This window comes from Scomber scombrus, chromosome 13 (assembly GCF_963691925.1).
Source record: "Scomber scombrus chromosome 13, fScoSco1.1, whole genome shotgun sequence".
NCBI classification, from domain to species: domain Eukaryota; kingdom Metazoa; phylum Chordata; class Actinopteri; order Scombriformes; family Scombridae; genus Scomber; species Scomber scombrus.
In genome coordinates this window covers 15,339,178-15,362,461 of record NC_084982.1, presented here as the reverse complement: position 1 = coordinate 15,362,461, position 23,284 = coordinate 15,339,178, and the positions used below count along the sequence as shown (strand labels likewise).

Sequence of the window (23,284 nt, the reverse complement as noted above, 5' to 3'; positions counted from 1 at the left end):
TTGACGCTGTGAGAGAATTTCCAGTGAACTCCTGCGAGAAGTGAGATGGGTCCATCTGCAGTCTTGCAGACTACACGACACACCTACTTCTTTACGCGACACACCCCCTCCCTTAATATTCTTACCCTAACCCTCTCACTGTTCATGCTTAATACAGTCTATGGCTTAAACCAAGTGGGTGTGTGTTGTGTGATGCTGTTCGTCTGCAGATACTTTACTCCTGCAAACTGTTTGACATAAAAAAAAGAAAAAATATTTGCTTTCATGTCCAGGATAATGCATCCAAAGACATAATAGCTAAATAGCAAACGAGGTTTTCTATTGTTTGGTTTATATTAAAGTCTATTTTAAAGAATGTTGGGCCTCTATAGCTAGTAGAAATATCTCCACGAACGTTTCTTTATATAGATATATATTTGTGACACGCTCATTCAATGTATGCATGTGCTGAAAGGCTTGTGTGGAACAAAGAATTAGAAGATAAATAGGAAAACATCTTTTACAAAATGTATTAAGTTTATATTGGTCCTGTGTGTATGCGGATGGTGCAATTTTTCTTTATACAAAACATAATGTGTGTATATCTGTCACAGCTGCACAAAGAATGTCCCTACTCTAAATATTATGTTATCCAGAACCACATAGTAAGACACTAACCTTTCTATATAAAAAACAAATATTTATCTATAATATGTCTATATAAAAATATCTATTGTCTTGTCTTGTTTTATAAGTGCTCAAAGTCAGTGGCAAACTGTATGCTAAGCTTGCAGTCACCCCAGTGAGGAGCTGTAAGAGGATGAGTAACCACATTTGGTCATAAGCCTATTTTAGCCTGGCTGTAAAATTCATTGAAGACATGTGCTCATGTGTCACACTCCAAGTGTTCAACCTGTCTCCCGTCTGCCTTTCTTTAATATGTTAAAAATGCTTTCCAGGTCTACTGTAGGCACACCTGCGGTTTTGAGCTCCAAAATCTCCTTCAGGGTAGGTATAGCTTCTAAAGGAGATTATACTGGTGGTATGAAAGGGATCTGCTGACCTGCTCCTGTCTCCTGCAGGCTGCTTCTACCAGACAGATGTCTGACAAGCTCTGCGACAGTATGTCCTCTTTGTGTTTTGATGTGGATGAACTTTGTAGATGCAGTCACAGATTCAAATTTCACATACAGTACATTGATGCTGCTCTACTGTATATATGTGCTTAAGTTAGCCATATACATTTGAAAGGATAGATGAAAAAATTAAATTCAATATTTTATTGCCCTTGGAGCAGCAATAAGAGAACCAGCCTGACAGCATGACATAATCAGGAATCTTCTTGTACAAAGCAAGATATAACTGTCTACTCTAGAAAATAAAATCTTCATTGCAAAATATTTGTTGTTCAAAATAGGATACAAATGTCCAAAACAAACATGATTATTACCAATTCACTTGTTTATATTATATACTTTGAAATATCATAAATAAAATCCTTCCAACGTCCTTTTTAGTAGTCTGCACACCAGGTGCTAAAAAAGGCAAAAATGTTTGTATGTTGAAAGAAAAAAGCCCTGATAAAATATTACAACAGCAGAGTCCACTGACGGAAAGTATTTCCATTAAGCGTATAGTAGCAAAAAAAGAGAATTACATAAACCAATATTTTTTAGAGTAAAACAAAAGGAGTGAAAAAGAAACAGCTGAATCATATTTAAAAAATACAATTCATGGATGATTTAACTGTCCTATCTTCAAGGGAAGTGGGATTTTTTTAGGTTTAGCGTTTAAAACTGATCTTTTCATGTCCAATTTGATACAATCTTGTTGTGTCAAATATTAAATGGTACATCAGTGTCACTGCTGAACATGAGGGAAAGAAATAACATGCAACAAATGAAAAACTTCCAATGGGAGAAGCCTGTTAGTTCAAGGCCCATCACTTCACATCTACGTCCACTTTCCACATTTTGTCCGCATCTGTCCCTCTAGTACTTACTATTACAATCTGCTTTTCCACTCACACACCATTTACAAGTATATACACAGTTTCCTTCCATATACTTTTCATGTTCCCTTTTAAATCACTTAACAGCTCACCTTCAATAAAACAGTTCCTTAATATTCTACCTACAGTACATGACACTTCTTTGCTAGTATTTTTCTACACCATTTATTCTTTTGTGCTTCCTCTTTGGGTTTGTTTGCCTAAACTATACAGTGTATTTCAAAGGACACTTCTTGGAACAGCCTTTCTGTGTTGGTGTTTGGGTGACTGGGGGGAATTGTCTAGAGGAGGCCACTGTGGTTTAGTTAGCTGAATGTCTTCTTCAATTTTAAAGGCTTTCTTTGGGGAATCGGCCTGTGGAGGCCAAACTACAGATATTTTGTTGCTGTGTGATTTGTTCTCATCAAATGTTTTTGTCATTTCGTTTTGACCGCTGTGTGTTTTGTCCCTGTCTACTGAACTTAGGCTGCTCATGGAATATCTCCATTCAAGTTTTTCATCTGAGGGGATGGGTCCACCACTTCCTGCGGGAGGTTTCTGCCCGAGTCCATTGTTGTAGTTCCCTTTGGACTTGAGGAGTTGTTTGTAATGGTGTAGACAATAGAAATGTCCATGGAGAGAGACGTAATTTCCCAAGCTACAAAAGAAAAGATTAATATTTCACTGAAAGCTACACCACATCAGAATCATGATATTGTTTATACATTTTTATACTATGAAGATGAAAAGGCCCTTACTAAGTAGTATTGCAATATTCAAAGACTGAAATATTCAAGTTCAGAATGAATTTGAATTAATGCCATATTTACCTTAATTTACTTCTGCAGTGCTCACAGCAGAAGCAGGATTTATGGTATTTTTTTTTGTCCACTATCAGAGTATCCATCGGATAAGCTCTCCTCCGACATACTGCGCAGAGCTCTGACTTCGGAACTCGAGTCTGTTTGAAGTAAATAAAATGCTAATTGTTAGATTTTTTTCATTCATTCCATATGAATAGAATTTCCACTGAGCTGTCTATCAGTGTAACAAACAGCCACAGCTTCTCTGTTTTTTTTTTAATAATGGTTAATCTTTTTATTACAAAGCAGTACAGTTGGTTTCTTTTACACTTTTAAAAATGTATTTGTTACAGTGTTCAGGGGAGCAAAATGGTTCATTTTATATTTCCTCTGGATTTATTCTACTAACACACATGCATGCATAGCTGTCCATGCACCTCTCTGCTGCACTTTGACAGATTTTTTTGAGCACAACAAATAAACTGTCATGTAGTTTAATGGAGGCTTTCAACCAGTATATACTGTAATTTTCCTGTCTGAAATACACAGTTTGCTGGCTTTATGTTGGTCAGCTAATGGACAACCTCTTGAAAACTGACTGTGGCTAAAGTTCTTATTATGACCAATTAAACTAATTAAAGGACAGGTATGTAGGGTTTAGTGGCATCTAATGGTGAGGTTGCAGATTGCAACCAACTGAATATTGCTCTTCTCACCCTCCTCCTCCTCCTCGGGTGTAGGAGAACCTACAACCTACACAAAAACACCATACCTCTTATTTTTAGGTTATACACTAGTTAAAACATACTTAGGAATATTGTATTCCATTCCTGCCAATATCCCCCTAAATTCTACAAAGTGGTTCATTAAACGGATTAGTCTCCTTATAACAAACCCTATGACTACTGAGAAAACTCCATTCACTGATGAAGACCATGAGATGCAGTTGAAAGCTTCAGAAAAAGCTTAACCATGAGTAATGATTATTTTGTCAAACGACTGTTCCCAAATTAAAGAGTGAACTTGCGAATTGTGCTTGTGCTAAAGACTTAATTTTACTTTTACAGTTTTACAGAAAAGTCCACACAATCCATGCAATGCAGTAATTAGAAACACAGCAGAAGCAAATATCCCATCCGTGCATTCTGTAGTTCATGCCATTTGTTTCTGTCGTTTCATGCTGCATAATTCTTTACCAGAGACAATCTTCGTCTGATGTGACACAATTTGTGATGTTGTCTCCTCGGAAACAGTGTAGCCAAGACTCTTGAAAACTGTCTCACTCTCTGTCCACGTTTTGTGGAAATTCCTCAGCAAGTTCTCAGTAGCATCATCATCATCATAGGTCTCTGTTTGCTTCACAGGTGCAGCTTTTCTTTTTACTGCATCAGCGTAGGAAAAAGGAACTTGTTGGGTTGAAACACTCTCGGAGTGCTTGGTGACAGCTGTCCTTGTGCCAGTGACCTTGTTGCCAAATTCATCAACATCTGAGTAATGTTCTGTAATTGATTTGGTTTCAGTGAAGGCTGGCAAAGTTTCTACCTCATTTTTCTGCGGAGGTAGAGGGGTGCCCTGCCGTGAGCCTTTCTTTGTCTCTTGAGGACTTTCCTGCTTTGAAGTGTCTACTATTGTTTCACTCAGGCTTGACACTGCCTCCTCCTGATCCTTTTTCTCCTCTGTGAATGAGGAAATTTGCTCACCCAGTTCAAAAACAGTTTTAATAGCCTCGATGTCAAAAATTGGCATTTCCTGTCCCAGGAAGTCTGAATTCTCTTTGTCATTATCTGTGCTTTCAATGTCATTTTGAAGCTGCTCTGCGAGTGGGATACGCTCTTTCCTGATGGATATTTTCTCAACTGCAGACTCAAATTTGTTTACAAGACTAGACAAGTCTGCCCTGGGAAGCTCCTCCTTCTCTTTGTTCTTATTTTCTTCTTCAAAGTCCTCCATGTCTGGGCCCAATCGTTCAGCGATAACAATGGGCTCCTTTCGCACATGGGTCTTATTAATTTCAGCCTTAGGACACTCTTCAAAAAACTCTCTCTTTTCTTTCACAGATGCAGATGATAGGTCTGAAGTACCTGAGTCTTCAGTAACTTCTGGTACATTTTGACCCAACAGCATGTTGGTCTCAGACTTACATTGTGTTTCATTTGCATTCAAACTCTCTGAAATATTCGCTGAATCTTTTTCTATATTTGCAGAATTTGAATCAGCCGGCTGAACCTCCTCTGATGAACTGTTTTTTGTTGTACTAGAAGTGCTAAAAGCCAACAGCATGTTGGTCTCAGACTTACATTGTGTTTCATTTGCATTCAAACTCTCTGAAATATTCGCTGAATCTTTTTCTACATTTGCAGAATTTGAATCAGCCTGCTGAACCCCCTCTGATGAACTGTTTTTTGTTGTACTAGAAGTGCTAAAAGCCTCAACAACCTGCGACTCAATTTTGATTTGCCGATGGAATGACGCAGGTGATTCCACTATCTCTGATTTCTTCTCTGAGATTTGTTGTGGGGGAAGGAGTGGTGGTGGGGTGACGCCCCGCAAGAGCTTTGTTGTTGTGTCCTTGAGGCGAGCTAAATTTTCCGCTCTATCAAATGTCGGAGATGGTGTGATTCTAGTGAGACGTGATGTCGGTGTGTCACATTTGCGTGGTGGCGGTGTGGGGGGCGTAGGTGGCCTGTGGAACAGGGTAGGTGATGGAGTAACTCTCTGCGGGGAGTCAGTTCTTCGTGTGGACTCAATGGTGATAAAGGTCGGAGAGGGAGAACGCATCCTCAGTGATGGTGAGGGAGCCCGCAAGTCAATAGACTTGGACTGACTCACTTCTTCTTTCTTTCTTTCATGTGTGGTCTTTTTCTTTGTTTGGTTCTCTATTTTTGCAGAACCAATACTGATTTTGGATATTCTTGGTGTTGCTCTGCCAGACACAGATTTTTCAGAAACTGCCTCACATTCATGCTTATCGATCATCTCATTATCTTTTAGATTCATCAGTTTTGTCTCTTCGAGTTTCTCCTCATGCAAAAGAGTTTCTTCATTTTTCTGAGTGCTATTTTTCAATTCATATTTACTTTCTGGACTCACAAGACAATCTGTGAGTGTATTGAGCAGAGTCTTCACAGATTGTGAATTATTCTTTTCTGAAATTGTCTGGATCTCTGTGATATGAGAGATTAAGTCTTGGACCTGTCGCCTCTGAGATTCCTCGCCTGTCACTGTAATTGGGACATCCCTACTTTCTTCTGGGACATCCTTACTTTCTTCTGGAGGTTCCTCTGCGCTCTGCTGAATTACTGTCACCCCTTTCTTCTTTTGAGATCCCTTCAGATGCTTTTGAACTGCTTTTTGTTGCTGGGAATTCTGATCATCTTTGCTTTCTGTGGTAATGACTTCTTTTTTGACTTGAATGTTCTCCTCTTTTACAATTTCGTGAATTTGGGTGACGGCAAGTGTTTCCTGAGTTTGATGAGATTTTTCAGACGTTGCTGTCTTGGTTTCAATAACGTTTGTCTTGGATTCGGTGGAAATATCTTTACCTTGACCTGATCGTGCACCCCCTTTGGACTTTTTGGATCTCTTTTTCTTTTTTGCTGGAGTTGGAGTTTCTGGCTGGCTGCCACTAACACTCTGAGTAGCAGCAACAGGAGTAGGAGTAACTTTCTTTATCCCCTGCTTTACCTCTGTCTTTTCTTCTTTAGATTCACTGATCACTTTCACCTCAGTAGCTCCTTTCACTTCCACCTGCTTCTTGCTCTCATCAGACATTTTTATATCCACTTGCTTTTCTTGCTTGTTCTTTTTCACCTTTTTGTTTGATTTGCCAGTTTTTTCGTTTGCACTGGCAACTGCCTTTTCTGTTTGCATGGGCTGATTGGAAACTTTCTCTTGGCTCTCGGTAGGAGAATGATCAGTATTTGTTTTGTCATCACGCTGTGGTGATTTGGACGTTTTTACATTTTTGTCCAAGGTGATATTTTCTTTCTTGGAGGGCTGATTGCAGGTAATTGCATTGGGTAATTCTGTTGCTGTAACATCTTTTGTCCTCTTGTTCTCAGATTGTGATTTCCCCGAATTTAAATTCTCCTGAGTAGTGACAGTTGTTTCAGCTTTTACTATTTGAACAGGACTTTTCTCAGAGCACATGAGCATTTCATCTTCCTTTTTATCCTCAGTTATGGTGGATTTCTTTGTTTTCTGATTCTTTAAATCTGTCTTTCTATCAGCAGCAACATCAGTGATTGAGGTCTGGACTTTGTCAGTCATGACAGACTGAGCAGAATGTTCAGATGAAACAGACACTATTTTCTGTGTAGTTGTATGCATCTGTTGTTTAACAGTTGAGACAGATGATGTCTTTTGAACAGAGACAACCTTAGAAGTCTCATTAGAAACCATTTGCTGCTTGGCAGAAGATATAATGGTAGAATCTGTGAGGAATCTCTCATGACTAGCACTGACATTGCTTTGGGTACTATTTGAGACTACAACCTGCTTGGATAAATCACATGAAAGGCAGTCTGAATGAACATTCAAGGCTGTATTTTCAGCTTTGGCCTGTGTGATTTCAAATGTGTTGTTATTTTGCTGCTCTGCATCTTTGGTAGAAAGCATTTCAAGGGCAGCGGTAACTGAGTCATGTATATACGTGGGAGTTGGAGTGGTTGGGGGTGTGTTATCCTCTTTCAGCATCCGGAACTTTCCTTCAGCTTTTATTAATGGTGTGTTGAATTTACTCATTTTTCCTCTCATGAAAGGAGGAGGGGAAGGTGGAGGAGTGAATTTAACAGGAGAGATGTAAACTTTGTTCAGCGGTCGTGGTGATTCAGGAGGTGGAGGGATTTCACATGAAATTGTTTTTGATGTGTGCATTGTTGTTTCTGATTGGTTTTGGCTCATTTCTACCACCGTCTCAGAAGTCACCTGTTGTGTTTTGCTAAATTCCACTTTAGGCTCCAGCTTCGGGACTGGGTGTAAAACAGGAGCTTTCACTTTTTTCACCGTCATCTTTTTTGCTTTTGCTGGTGAAGGATGAATTGGCTGTGCTGGCATGCTCTCCAGTTCTTGTTGAGATGGAGGTGGTGGGAGGAAGTCCTGTTCACTAGTGAGCGGTGGTGGTGGGAGAGGAAGATGATCAATGTCAGAGTCAACAAAAGGAGGAGGAGGAGTGGGAGGAGGAGGAAGAAGATCAGTGTCTACCACTGGTGGAGGTGGAGGTGGGAGAGGCAGGTCAGGCTCCGGCACCTCTGGTTTTAGAATGTAAACACCAGTTTTCACTTTGGTTTTATCTGCTTTTATCATTCCCTTTGGACTAGATTTTAGATTACGGAATTCTGTCTTTAATGTTTTGATACCATGGTTTTGGGTGATAGTTTTGTGCTCCACCACAGTTTTTGATTGATGTGTAGACTGCTCCACAGAACATGACTTGGTTTGAACAATTTCTGTTTCATTAGAGAGAGAGTGATTTTCTTTTGATGTTTCAACTGAAGTAGCAGTTTTTATCTTTTGTATGTTTCTCTGTGCATCAACATTTAGGTTTTTAACTGGCCTCTGCTTCACTTTGACTCTTCTGTATGCTCCATGTTTGACTTTGGAAGTTTCTCGCTGTGCTGTTTCTAGCAGCGATTTAATAGTACCTTTAACATCACCCTTAATCACTTCCTCTTTCTCCAGCTGGGTTTGCTCTTGTGTGTCATATAAAGACTTAATTGACATCTTGACATCACCCTTTACATCTTCAAGGCTTTCGCTCCTTTGCATTTTTGGACACGTTGAAGGCTCCAGTAAGAGCTGAATCGTTCCTCTGACATCACCCTGAACATCCATTTCCTGTTGACACTTCCTTGTTTCACTGGAGGCATCGTGTAGATTTTGCATTGCTGTGTGAATATCACCCCTCACAATTTCCTCCTTTTCAACTCCCCTCACTGTTTGCTTTGCCACCTCCAGAGATTTCAGTGTGGCCTTAACATCTCCAGAAACTAAATCCTCAACAACAGCTTCAACTCTGGAAGATGCTGATTTCTCGAGAGATCTCAAAGCCCCTTTGATATTTCCTGGTACAATATCTTGCTTCTCCACCTCCTTGTATCTCTTCTGAGCCCTCTCCAGGCACTGCAGAGCGTTTGGTATGTTGCCTTTCACCACCTCCTCTTTCTCCACAACAACTGTCTGATTCACTGACTCAGACAACGAATTCAAAGTGGCTCTTAAATCACCTTTGATTATCTCCTCCTTTTGGAGGTTTTCTAATGAGATTGTTGGTTCGGACATAAAAGCTTTCACTGTGTTGTGAACGTCGCCTGGTACAACGTCTTCCACTGTTCTCTCAATTTGTGTTTGATTACGACCGAGGATGAGTTTTGTGCCCTTGATGTCACCTCCAACAATTTTCTCCTTTTCGTCGCTGTCAGGTAAAGTCTCATCAGGTTCTACATGTAGCTGTTTAAGATAATCGAGAGCCCCAGATTCAATGCAAGTGGAGTAAAAGTTAACATTTCCTTTTTCAGTGTCATCTACTGTTATCTTCACTGTCGGATCCAGCTTGTCTGTGGTGGACAGCCTTTGAAGAGCGCTCCTTACATCCCCTCTTACAATGTCCTCTTTTTCAACACTAACACTCTCTTGTTTATTCAGTAGGGAATATAGTGACATCTGTACATCTCCTTTCTCATCCTCCTGGATAAGTATTCCATGTTTTGCTGACCCGTCCTTGTTGAAAAGGTTGTTTAAAGCTTCCTGAATGTCACCTCGTAATATTTCCTCCCTTTCAATACTGCTGTCTCTCTCTTGGTTGAAAAGCTGCTCCACTGTTGAACTGATATTACCCTTCTCTTCTGAATCTATGACTATCTGCGTCTCCTTTCTATCCTGTGTGTTCAGCAAGTTCATCATAATAGAGTGCAGATCTCCCGTGATCACTTCCTCTCGTTGAATCTGTGGAGACTGTTTATTCATTAGCTGGTATTTTGCCATCCTAACATCTCCAATTTCGTCAGTTTCAATGAGTATTCCCTTTGACTTCACCATTTTCTGACTATAAAGTTCATCAAGCGTTCCCCTGACACTCTTGCCCAGGATTTCAGTCTTCTCAATTTTTGTCTCGTTAAAATCATCAAATGGTGTCGTTTCAAAGAGCCACGTTGTTGTCTTTACATCCGCTTTGGGAATTTCCTCCTGATTGACGGTTGTATCCTCAGCCTCATCTACCTCTTTGATGTGGTCAAGAGGATTTTTCTCAAAGAGCCAGACTGAATGTTTAACATCTCCCTTTGCAACCTCCTCTTGTTTAACTGTTTCAATTAGATTTTCAGAGCTCATGCTTCTTATTTTATCAATAGACTGGGTTTCAAATCTCCATTTGGCGGTCGTGACATCACCTTTTTGTATTTCACTCACATTAACGGTTCTAACAGATTCCTGTGATAGGGCATCAGACTCAAAACAATGTTTATTCACTCTAACATTTCCCCCTTGAATGTCATCCACAGTCTTTATTAAAGCCTTATCTTCTTCAGATATCCTATCAAGAGGCTGTGTCTCAAATTTCCACTTGGCAGAGGTGACATCTCCTTTTTGCACGTCCTGCTGTGTAACAGATTTGATTATATAAACCTCATCTGTGTCCCTGATAGCATCAAGGGGTTTGGTTTCAAACAGCCACCGGGTTCCAAAAACATCTCCACGTGTGACTTCTTCACTTGTGACAGTGGTGACCTCGTGGTAATGGCCCTCTTTGTCCTGAATGGCGTAAAGGGGCTGAGTTTCAAACATCATTGTGTAATTTCTCACGTCACCCTTCTCATCCTCATCGCGGACAATCCTTTGCATATTCATCAGCTCTGTGTCTGTCTCAGAGGATACCTCCTTAATTTGATCTAAGGAGAAGGTCTCAAAGATAAAGCGGCCCTTATCGACATCACCTCCTTGTATGTCATTCACTGTATGGCTGCTCATTGATTCCTCTTGGCTATCACGTATTGTGTCTATGGATTGGTTTTCAAAGCGCCATTTGCAGTTAACCACATTTCCTTTTTGAATGTCCTCTGTCTGAACTCTCTTGAGTGTTTGCATTACTTCCTCAGATGTAGAAGTCATGATGTCAGATGTTTGGTTTTCAAAAATGTACTTCATCCTTGACACATCTCCAGATGCAAAGTCTATCTCAGTGACACGCTTAAAAGAGCCTGACTCTTCCCCTGTGAGGTCCTCAAGTTTCTCAGTCTCAAATAGAAAACAAGCCATTCTTACGTCTTTTCCTCTAATGTCCTCTTGATTTGCAGTGCATGTCAAAATGGTCTCTGTCTCATCATGGATAGTATCAAGTGCTTGTGTCTCAAAAAGCCATGTGCATGTTTTGACGTCTCCCTTAAGTATTTCTTCAGACTCGTTTTCTCCTTTTAAGTCAACTCTTTCATATAAAACATCCATCGGTTTTGTCTCAAATAGCCACTTGCAGGTTTTGACATCACCCTTCACGACATCAATATTTGTACTTACGATTTCCTCATCTTCAATATTGCTGAAGTACTTGATACCGTCAAGAGGCTGTGTTTCAAACAACCACTTTGCAGTTTTAACATCGCCAGATTCTATTTCTTGTTTGGATATGCCCTTAATAATCTGATAATTATTAATGCTTTCATCAAACTGGTCGATTGGTCGTGTTTCAAACATCCATTTATATGTTGTTACATCTCCTTTGACAACCTCTTCACGGCGCACCGTTTTCACCTTATGGAAGTGGCCTGAGCTGTCTTGCATGGCATACAATGGAGTCGTCTCAAACAGGTTTTTATTTGACTGCACAGAACCAGACGTTACCCCCTCTATGAAAATTTTCTGAGATTCATCCATTCTGTTTAAATCTGTGCTCTCAAAGAAGTACTTGTAGTTTGACACGTCCACTTTATCAATTTCTTCCAGGTCGATTGTTCGGATGACTTCCTTCTTTTCTTCTCTAATCTGTTCCAGTGGTTGACTTTCAAATCGCCATTTCTGATGTCTGACATCACCCCTCTCCTCATCAAGGGCTGCTGTTTTTTTCAGTTTGCCCACCTCTGCAAGCTCCTTCAACTCCTCAGCTGGAATCGTTTCAAAATAATGTTTAGCTGATCTCACGTTACCTGCAATAATATCTTCTTTTGTCAAGGGACGAGTATTTGAATCATCTTTTAAAGTATCCATTGGCTGGGTCTCAAATACCCAGCAGTTCTTCCGAACATCTGCTCTGCAGCTTGTTCCATCATCTTGTGTGAGGTCATCCTCAACATTCACCGTCCGAATAACTTCTTTCTTCTCCTCTCTTATGTGCTCTAAAGGTTGACTTTCAAAGCGCCACTTCTGATGTCTCACATCCCCTTTCATTTCTTCATTTAATATAGTTTTTTTAAGTTTTCCAACCTCAGGGCCAATCTTCCTCTCTGTTTGAGGGCTGCTTTCGAAAAAGTTTCTGGCCGATCTAACATTGCCCCCAATAATTTCTTCAATAGACTGAGATCTGGCATTGGTATCATCCTTCAGAGAATCCATTGGCTGAGTTTCAAACACTAAACAGTGTTTGCGCACATCAGCTCCAACTATCTCTTGTGTCTCTGTTGTTGAACATTCCCACTCATTTAGAGAATTTAATGTCTTTATCTCAAACAACCACCTGCCCCAGTCTCCCTTGTTGCTGTCCTCCATGGAGAGACTACACACAAGTTTCAAAGAGGCAGGTTCCTGGTTTGTCATGTCAAGAGGTTGGGTATCGAAAAGCCAACGTGAAGCAATAGAGTTCTCCAATTCAGTTTCAATTTTTCGCACAGACTTTATCTCCAGCATCTGACTGGCTTGTCCCATGATGATGCATTTAAACTGAGTGTCAAAAGTGCTTGTTACAGTTTTCACCTCACCATTAATTTCCTCTAACACTGACCTTAGACTCAGCAGGTGGCTCTCATCAATTGTCTCAGTGTGCCCAAGACTTTCCATGCACTTATTGTCAATCATGTAAATGGTAGCATTTCCATCCTCTTCTGTGAATACAACCTCTTTTGTCAGATCCTCCTCTTTATGCATTTTGTTTAGAGTGTCCATCGTTTGGGTTTCAAACAACCATGCTGCAGCACGGACATCACCTTTGTCAAATTTGTTGAATTTGTTTTTATACTCTGTTGAGTTGGTATTTTTGGAACCCACCTTATCCATTGGCTTTGTCTCAAACATCCAAGCTGTGCGTCTTACATCTTTTCCAAGAATTATTTCCTGCTCAGTTATTTTCTTGTTGTCTTCGTCTTCATCTGGAATTTCATTTTTGATGGTGTCCAGTGGCTTATTTTCAAACATCCAGCGCATCGCCTGCACATCCCCGGGGAGGATCTCTTCCCATTCCTCATATTCTTCATCATTCATATCATCGGGACTACCACCACCATCCTCATACATGTACTCTTGGCTCTCTAGCTGGTTGTTCTCGGTCTCATTGAAGTCATTGAAGTAGTCTTTTTCAATATTTTTACGGACCTCAGGATGAATGTGTTTGTAGAGACGTTTCAGCTCATTCGCTCTCTTTTGTTTGAAGTAAGCCTCTTTGTTGACTGGGTATTTGGAGGAGTTTTCTGGTTCTGCAGGCTCAGGTGAGTAATGGTACTCAGGCATATCTTGACTTTCTGATGGCATTTGTAGTAAATCTGGAGGTGGTGGTGGAAGATAGTCCGAATCCTCAGCCGGCGGGGGTGGAAAATCCTCATAATCCATCACTGCGGCCATTGTGTCCTCTGATGCTTCAGTAGTTGATGCTTCATACACCTCACTAGTCACTGTGTTGTTTTGTGTCACATTTGAGCACCACTTAGATCGATTGATGTCACGTCCAATCTTATTAAAGAACAAAAATTATATTTGTGGGTAAATAACTATAAAAAACATTATGTTCACGCTTAGATAAAGTGTGAAAATTAGATCATAAAATATGAATAATCTTAAGTAGCAGAACACCTGCCAGTTCAAGTTTAATTGTCTTTCTAATTACACTCCTTGCAGACACCAAAATGAGTGGATGATTATATTTTATATCTAAAAATAGTTAAATTCTCTAAATTAAGTGTCATTTTCTTTTATATGTTTAATATTGTTCCCTAACTGAAGAGAGGTGCAAACAATTACCTTAACTGGTTTGTGTGCAGCAGCCTCTTCTATTGTTCTTTCAAAGTGAGCCCTCAGTTCTTTTGTGGTATACCTAGAAAAATCCTCTTCTGAAAGTCAGCACAAAAATATAAATGCAGGTCATAAATCGTGATGGCAGTGACAGTGCATATGGCAGAAACAGAAATATCTGAACAATGTCTCACCTTCATCCTCATGGTTTTCGTGACTGGATTCCAAGTTATTGTCACTGTATGACACCTATGTGTACAAAATGAGAACTGGTGAGAAGAAATTAATGAAGAAAAAAATGCACACAATTTTAACCAGTCATCAACATTACCACATTTTTCAATTCAATATAATACTTTTAATCTCAGCCCAAACTATCAACATCAACTACACAAACATTAACTAGGGGAGAACGGGGTTGGTTGTCACATTCATCAGATCTCAGGCCCTAGAGGGTGCGGTAAAAAAGTTTTGGCACTGAAAGTTTCAGAATTTAGGTGACATGTTACTTCCCAGGTAATTTCTGGAGTAAACTGTTGACATTGAGGTGAGAGGAAATTTAGTGTTTTTCATGTGAAAATGTAAATATCCAACTCTTCAGTATTACTCTTCTAGGCTTTTACACAATGAGTTTATAATAAAACAATCATTACCATTAAAAAGTATGAAGAGATAGCAATAGTTAGGGAGGTTTTTTTCTTAGCTACGCCAAAGCATGTGGTTGTTAGCTTTGCTGGCAGCAAAAAATCCCAGTTGGGGATGCTTGTCACATTCTCTTCGGGGTTGGTTGTCACATGTTGGCATATACATATATATTGTGATATACTGTATCTAGTTCTTTCTTTCTTTTAAGTTAAAAAAATGACCAGGAACTTTGTCAGGAAGACAAACAAGATCCAGACTCCCCCAGATGTAAAGCTCAGGACAGTCAGAGAGGTGAAAATGCATAATATTGTTATAGAAAGACAAAAAATGGATGTTAAGGAATGATTGTTCCTGTTTATGTTCTCTTGGATTGTTGTATTTCAATGAAACTAAACATTTTAAATACTTTTTTAAGATGACCTAACCTCATAGTGTGTGACAAGTGTGACTACCAACCTCGTTCTACCCTATACAAATCTAAGTGATTGTAATCAGTCATGCAATTTTTCAGTACCATCATGTCTTGGTTGAAGTTTAACTGCTGACTGCCTGGGATGACCTGCCTGCTGCTTGAAACTGTCACCTCTGAATTTGAGGTTTCCTGTGAAGATGAAGACAACGATTGTCAAACTCACTCACACACACATAAACACGCACACATACACAAAGAAAACTTTCTTAATTGAAGCTTGTAAAGCACAGTTTCAGGAGCGGGAACACACCCCAATTACACCCCTTCCGGCTCCTATATAAACAAACCTAACCCTCTTCCCCCTCTTTCGCTCTCGTATTCGAGTTTCCCCCCACCCTCTCTTTCTGTTCTTCTCTTCTTTCTCATAGGTTCCTAGGGGGTCCTCGCTGCCCGGGCGCTGCAGCGGATCCTTCATACGGCCTCCCCACACCGCATCAAGAGCACAAACGATTCATTCAAATTTTGTTAATAAGTTTGTCAAACGTATCTCATTGGTGGTGTGGTCCTTGCTCGTGAAAGTGCCTTTAAAGTTGATTACATGTCACACTTTGCAAGATGGGTATAATAAAATCTTGGTCACAATATGTGTCACTTTTAGGTATGTCAGATTATACCAAGAATATGTTGTGTATCATAGCACTATTACGTAAAGAGAAAAAAGTATATGAATGCATAGGAATGTCATCAGCTTGCGTCACCCATCTGCTGTTGTGTTGATGTTTTGAAAATGCAGTAAAGTCATTTCTTCTTCTATCATTTTTACTTACTTACTTACTTACCAATTTACTCCACCAGCCAAAGCGTCATACTACATAACTGAACACAATGACTTATCACAGTTCCGTCACACTGTACCTTAAAGCAAAATAAGAAGTAAGAAATTCTTTGCCGTGTTTGCTCTGTTAAGTTTCTATCCAGTGAATGGGGCTACGACATAAGTATGATGAAAGTGCCCCGCAGACTTTCATGAGAGCTGTTAAAAATGTCAAGTTATATCTGGAACTTAAACCCACACAATTTGCTCTGGTATTGGTGCAATAAGAAGTAATACAATTCCCCATGTGGTGATGCGGATAGAAAGTTAAAAGGACAGGTGCAATAAGAAACCGGCTGAGGTCTATCGAAATATTATCCTCATTTGACCACAGGCATCTAAGCCTCTTTCATGCTTGTAGCACGAGTCTGATGATTGCTTAAACTGTGTTCTCATACGTGTACCTGCACAGTTCTGTGATGAAAATGGAACTGGGTTGCATGTGATGTTGCAGTTTCCTGGGTCTCAAATTGTTTCCTCACACTGGCAAGTCCCCCAGGCAGGGAACAGACCTCCGACTCCTCCATGACCTAATGAAGCAGGAAATATCATTAGCTGCCTCCATTTGTACATGACCTGAAATCAAACTGAAGCTTAATAGGGCTATTCTGTCTGGTATGTGTGCAGCAGCTATAATGCTGTGTTCGGTTCGTATAATTTCTCTCTCTGCAGATACACACATACACATACACAAAGTTACACACACATGTGCATACACACACACACACGCGCACAAACACACACACACACACACACACACACACACACACACACACACACTGTACTGCATGTAATAGCATCAAATGTATTTAAATTCTGAGAGTTCTTGCAAAGCAAAGCCAACAGCATTTTAAGTTTTCTACAACCTCCCTCTAAAATCCGCCCAGTGACGGTAGTCTCATGTGTCCCTCTATTTATACATTCCCCTTTATTTGTACTGCATATGCAAGACTGCTGACCCCCCTTTTTTCCCAGCTACAAAACTGTCATCACCTCCACTAATACTGCATGACAACACCAACAATAATGGCGACAATACCAGCTCGGTGCAGCACAGTTAGTGTGCAGCTCTAAATGCTCTGCAGCAACTGGATACTATAAACAACATACATGAATGCAAACAAACCAATAGAATGACTGCAAATTATGGTCATGAAAAGTTTGATCCTAATTACACAAATGTTCTTTTTAACACAGGCAGCACTTGCAGGTGCAGTAGTTACATTCTGTTGTTGAATGTCCATGCACAAACTTAAGTACCCCGCTGTAGATGGTGTTGTCTGCTTGCTTGGAGACAGCTGCTTGATACATGGCCTCGCAGTTGGTCAGTGGGATGACCTCTGAGTCCACAGAGTGAATCCGGTTCCTCTGGTTGAAATCTTTCAGGAAGTCCTGCCCTGGTTAAACTTGTGCTGCCAGCAGCTATGGCACATACGAGGCAAAAACTATTTAATAATGCAAAATCTTACAAAAAAAAATCCTTCTTACGCATGTTATTACAGTGGGTGTCATCTAATTATTTAGAGGTAGTGCATAATACTTAGTGTTGTGAACACATGCAATTAAAACACTGCTTATGTCAGATTTCTTTTTGTTTGTGCTGTGATTTTGTTTTTAAAGCCAGATTAGTTGCAAGTACAAACAGAGACTTTGTTTACACGTTTAACTGTAAGACTGGTTTAAGATGTTCTTGTATATTGGAAGTAACATCACACAAAAATTATGTAAACATGCATTCGGCTAGTGCAAACTATACCAAAGTGGATTCAAACATGGATTCACAAAACTAAAGAGTGCTGTTATGCAGAGTGCAGGTTTTGCTCTAATGAATAATACCTTCAAAATGTTCCACAGGGACATTATTTAAATCAATTAGGCCAATATCTGACATTCAGTCACTCACAGTATTCAAAAGATTAGTTAAACATAGAGAAACTTTGCTGTCTGGAGTGACAGTTTCTTTATGATGTGATGAGATTTTGTTCCAGGCCTCCTAAAAACTGCCAATCCCAAATGAACTGAACACATTTAGTTTTCAAGAGATTCATGACTCACATCAAAAAAGTGATTGCTCCTTTAAATCATTGTTTTACCAGTCACACTGGATCAATAAAGGCGCAGTTTGTAAACTGCACATCCAATCAAGATAGAGATGCGTCATGGGGATTTTGGAAATGAACCAGAATGTGGAATTAGTAATGATCTCAGGTATAATTACGCTGAGATCATATCTGGAAATCAAACCAATCAGCAATCCAGAAGAATATTATTGTTACCCTACAGAGTAGTGAAATGTGCTAATAAGACAGTCGATGACATAATAAACTCTTCCAACTGTTAACACCCGTAGACTTCATATCTGGCCAGCTGCTGACTCAACATTTTTGTCTATGTATGCGAAACACCTCAGTTCTTGTGGATATATGTCAATGTGTCTGATGCAAATGTAAGGATTAAATATGAAATACAGTGTTTGGATGACTGAGAAATTTCCATAAGACTATCATTTAGAGACTAAATAGCATGAAGAAAAACCTCTGCTCTGCAGTGAATAAGCAGTACTTGAAACCTTATCTATATCACACTCATTGTAATTTCAATGATAATTTCAGCACTTTCTGTTGTGAGATTACATTTGAAATCTGTAACATTATTTATGGCAACAAAGGACAGATTTAATCACAGCATATTATGTTCTAAGTACTGAAAGCTCAATAAACTACTGAGTCATTAAAATGCCAAATGAGATCTATTTTGTAAAATCAGTTCTTTGAGTTACATAGAGCTATAAGTGATAAACTATTTAAAAGTAAAGTGAGCCTTTGCTAATTGTAATCCATTGATGCTGGTTTCTACAGATCATAGCCAAAAGACATTTCATAATAACCACTGGTGCATTGCACCATTGTTAGCTGTGTTTTATTGGTGTATTTCAGTATTTTGCTGTCTGTTATTGATTTGTAGCTCACCAGTCTAGCACGATGATCTATTTTAGCTTTGGAGGAATGGTGGGTATGTTTGTGTAAACCAATCAGTCCGTTAAGGGAGATAAGGGGCAAGTCTCTTGCAATTAGGCCATTCAAAAATGATGTACTGTATCTTGACTTTAGCAAAGAAACCCACCAGAGCTAAATTCTGTACTGCAGTTAATTCCAGTTCAGTCCTTGAACTTCAAGCATATCTATTGTTAAATGTTGTGGCAAGAACTAAAAATTTGTAGCCAGAAAAATCTGTCAACAGTCTTAAGTTATCTCATGACATGTTAGGTTGGGTTGAGAGCTCAAATAACAAGAAAGTGAAGTAATCTAGGCGCCATGTACTTGCAAAAATAAATCAAGCCTATTTTAAACATAACCATGAAGGGTCGTGTTTCTTTGTGAAATATAGAGGAAAGCTGGGAGGTCAAGGCTTTCCTTTTCAAAAGCTCTTAGATAGTCTGCATTGATAATCCTGTGTTTGCTCCTTTATGGGAATTACTCTTCAGTATTCCTCATATTATGGCGTGCCTGCCAACATGCAAGTAGAGCGACATAACACCTCGAGGTGCTGGCCTTGGTACAAACAGGCATAGCAACTCAGAACTGCATCTTTTTGAATTAGTTAAAGAAACAAATCGAATCCCTCCTCGAGCCAAAATTAAAAATTCCAGAGTTAATTTTGTATTTTAGTCACAGTTTATTTTCCTGCAGGTCTAACACAAGATTTATATTTTGTCCCTGTATTTTTAGTGCAAGGACACTCAACATGAGGATAATGTTAATGAGTTTTAGAGTATGATCAGGGTTTTTTTTTTTTTAAATTCACAGCCAAACATCAAATAACTTTGAACGTTCAATGTGCAAATATCAAAACCTTCATTTCTGATGGTACATTTGCTAGGAGCTATTTATAACGTATCATTGTTTTATTTGCATGCAGATTAGTTCATTTGAAAACATATTTTAATAAGCCTAAGATCATTCACATATTTTACAAAATCCCACCCAACACAAAGACACAAACACCCCTTGCAGAATGTTCATTACCTACCAGGATAGTGAATTATAGAAATATGAGCTCAATAGGTAGAATCCCACACGATGGCCACTGCACCCCTAGCCTGCAGGGTCTGTCCAAGCCAAAAGCAAATCCCAGTCAGTGTTGGAGACCAGCTCCAGTAGTCTATGTTCACCTCTGTCCAACAACCAGACGGTGACAGCTGATTTTATTTTAGACCCCCCGCCCACTTGCAAAAGATGGGCCTGGGGTGTTTTTTTTTAGAGAGTGAGGCCTCCATGCCTCCCATGTCAAGTCCCTAGAAAATCCATATGGAAATACTTCCTGTGACTCCTCTGCAGATGCTTGTGTACTAATAAATCAGGTCACCCTAGTTTCATCATCACAGCTATCATCAGAGTGCATTGCAATGCATACTCAAGTAGCAGCTGTTACCGCCTGTCATGATATGCCAAATTATAGACATACAAATCAACAACAAATACTCTCAGATTCTCTCATTATTCACTGCCCCTGGTAATTCCTGAGCAATGTAAAGTGGATGTCAGGCAGATGCAAATTCAAGTGATAGTAAATGGTGGTGAAATGTGTTGGCCATGAGCTGTGCTTTGCAGTTGGTCTGAAATGGGGTCAGTGATGTAATGCTATTTGTTGAGGGTCAAGGGAGTCGTAAATATGAGGAGAGACACCTCTGAGCGTGGAAGTGTTAGCCAGCTCATCTTGTTTGGCCCAGCTGGAGACAGTGGCGCCAGCCTGACTCTGGCATCTCATGGAAGCTAGGCCAGTTTTTAGAGACCAGACATGTCTTCCAGGCATCTGCATGACCCTGTTCATATACAGCATGTGTAACTCATACCTGACTCTCCGTAGACCACCTGTTTTAAAGATTCTGGATTCTTGCCCCCAGCAAACCACACAGAGGACTGAAATGCAAATGCAGATGCTTTCCACCTGTTTTTCCTCCTCATTTAACATGTAGATTAGTACGATCCTGGCAGTTACTAGGGAGAGTGTAATTTTGAAGTAGTTTGGATAACCTTAATCAAAGCAAGAGCAAGAAAGGATTATGGGGGAATCTGAACATTAGAGGTCTCATGTTTTTTTCATGATGACCCTGCTTCATTCAAGTCCTCTGTGATCCATAACAGTGTTAAGTCATGCAATGAGGCAATGAGAATGAAAGAAACCATATTTCTCTCTCTCTCTCTCTCTCTCTCTCTCTCTCTCTCTCTCTCTCTCTCTCTCTCTCTCTCTCTCTCTCTCTCTTTCTCTCTCTCTCTCTCTCTCTCTCTCTCTCTCTCTCTCTCTCTCTCTCTCTCTCTCTCACACACACACACACACACACACACACACACACACACACACACACTCACACACTGCCAAGGAGATAAGATCAGTCTGACATTCTGCAGAATATTAAGCTGAATATTTTACTTAATATTTTTTTCTTTCTTTTTTTTAATTTAAAAAATGTTTAAAGTAAAAAGAAAAGATGTTGATACATTTCCTAACAGTGGCTGGAGAGACATGTAAGTATCTTGTTTGATTGACAGCAGCTGGCAGCTTGAGCCCCTGCAGGAATACAAAGGACAAAGTAAACAAACTTGCACTGTAGCTATAAGTCATCACCACATTGCTGTTAACAGTGGTATTAAAGAGTAAAGATCACACCAGCATCTAACATTTGCAGGTATGTTTACATGCTGTTTAATGTGCTGCAGCTGAGCAGCTAACTCCATATGACCACAGGACCCAGCTGTGCCATGGCTCCGTAACAGCTCCATCGTTGTTTTAATGCCCACTGGAAACTTTCTAGAAGTGGAATGCCAGTTCTTCAGCAGCCACAATTATAATACAGTTCAGAGTTGGTTTCCTGACATTTTTGTTTCACATGCATATTGAATTAATGCTTCTATTTTTCTCTGTGCCCACTCAATTTACATGTCAATATAACCAATCTCACAGCGTGGCTGCTGCTCCTTTGTAGTGTCTCTAACCTGTATGTTTGATCATTTTGTCAGACCATGTAGTAATCAGAAAATAATGATTTTATCTGCAGTGCAGTAGTTGATACTGACTGCTGTTTGAGGTAGTATTTATGAGCTGTAATCAAATGTCACACTGTCACACTGCTTCTGCTGTTTGAAAACAGAAACTGAAAAATATGTAAGTGACTATATTAGTGAATTCAACTGCATTAAAGCGCAGTATGTGTGATGAGAGAGAAGGGGGCGACTGAATGAAGGTTTGAACACAAAAACTGTTGAGGCAAAGCGAGTCATAACAAATGAAATGCATTTAAATGAAATTAATTTTATCTGTCAACAATTACAGGCGTTACATTCAGAAGAGAATTTCACACCTCAGAGATGCAAACTATGCCAGCAAAAATAGACCTGGCATGTAAAACAGAGTGGGGCAAATAAAGGACTGAGACGTGCGGCTCATGTACCCCGTGGATGCACCAGCTGGAATGGCAGCAGATCGTCTCCAGCAGCCACTACGGAGCCGGAAAATGACGTAGCTGGATGCTGTAGATGTTGTGGTTGAGGAGATATGTGTTTATGTTTGTGAGTTAAATAAGAACGAGACTTAAGAAAGAGACAGAATTAAAAATTCCTACACAGTTTATCCAATAACGATCAAATAATGATCAAATTAAACAAAACTAAAATTTGGCACTATAACCACATTTCCATTGTTTAATTTATAAACCCATGTTGTTAAGTAGAGACACAATACAAAACATGTCACTGTCCAAATACTTGACTGCTACATGACCATTACTTATTATTACATTCAGCATTGATTAATATGTAAAAACATCTTGCCACTTGGGAAGAGGGACTAGCTTGATAGTTAAAACATCAGTGAGCTTGGGGGTGTTTCCAAGGAAAGTGACAACTAATAACAAAAAAGTGTAGTTAATAGGGAATCACAAAAAAGGAATAATTTATAATGAATATAAACCAACTGGGTAAATACTATTTACTTTCTCAAGTATTTCTGCCATTGAGAATAGCACTAAAACTATTACTTTTCCCTAAAAAGAATGCTCATTACTAAAACACATTTGGTGGAAAGCTTTAAAGTGTGAATGAGTAAACATTAGTCCTCTCGGAAATGCTCATAAAGGCTGTTACTGTACATATCTGTGAACTCTTTGTTGCAGTGCCTGATTAAGTAAAAGAAAGACCCAGAGGAGAAGCCTCTGAGCTGAAGAAACAAATGAAATGTCCCATGCCAAAGGCTGACAGCCCCTTTTGGCCTGACATACCGGTGTGATGACACAACCGGTCTGGATGTCAGACGCAGTATACACTGTGTACCATCAGAAGATTATAATGACATAATGTCATAGCCTAATGATGGCGCACAGTAACAATGCTACAGTATTTTAACAAATATATCAGTAATGTGGGTCTAAAATGATGGCCAATATG

General features: G+C 39.6%; 1 protein-coding gene across 1 annotated transcript; it reads right to left on the bottom strand.

The window, feature by feature from the left end:
* Window positions 1-2,838: 2,838 nt before the first annotated feature.
* On the bottom strand, window positions 2,839-17,156 carry xirp2b (xin actin binding repeat containing 2b). Its single transcript, XM_062431987.1, has 9 exons — window positions 17,106-17,156; window positions 16,250-16,375; window positions 15,074-15,160; window positions 14,109-14,163; window positions 13,924-14,012; window positions 6,658-13,635; window positions 5,209-6,627; window positions 3,969-5,064; window positions 2,839-2,930 (listed from the first exon to the last, which is right to left on the bottom strand). Exons 1-9 carry the CDS (start codon window positions 17,154-17,156, stop codon window positions 2,839-2,841), a joined length of 9,993 nt encoding a protein of 3,330 aa, XP_062287971.1.
* Between the last annotated feature and the right edge of the window lie 6,128 nt (window positions 17,157-23,284).

Coding starts and splice junctions, on each gene's coding strand:
- xirp2b (XM_062431987.1), bottom strand. CDS start 17,156: ATGTATCAAGCAGCTGTCTCCAAGCAAGCAGACAACACCATCTACAGC. Junction 6,628..6,657: donor CTACCGAGAGCCAAGAGAAA/GTTTCCAATCAG, acceptor CAAACAGAAAAG/GCAGTTGCCAGTGCAAACGA. Junction 5,065..5,208: donor AAATCAAAATTGAGTCGCAG/GTTGTTGAGGCT, acceptor ACACAATGTAAG/TCTGAGACCAACATGCTGTT.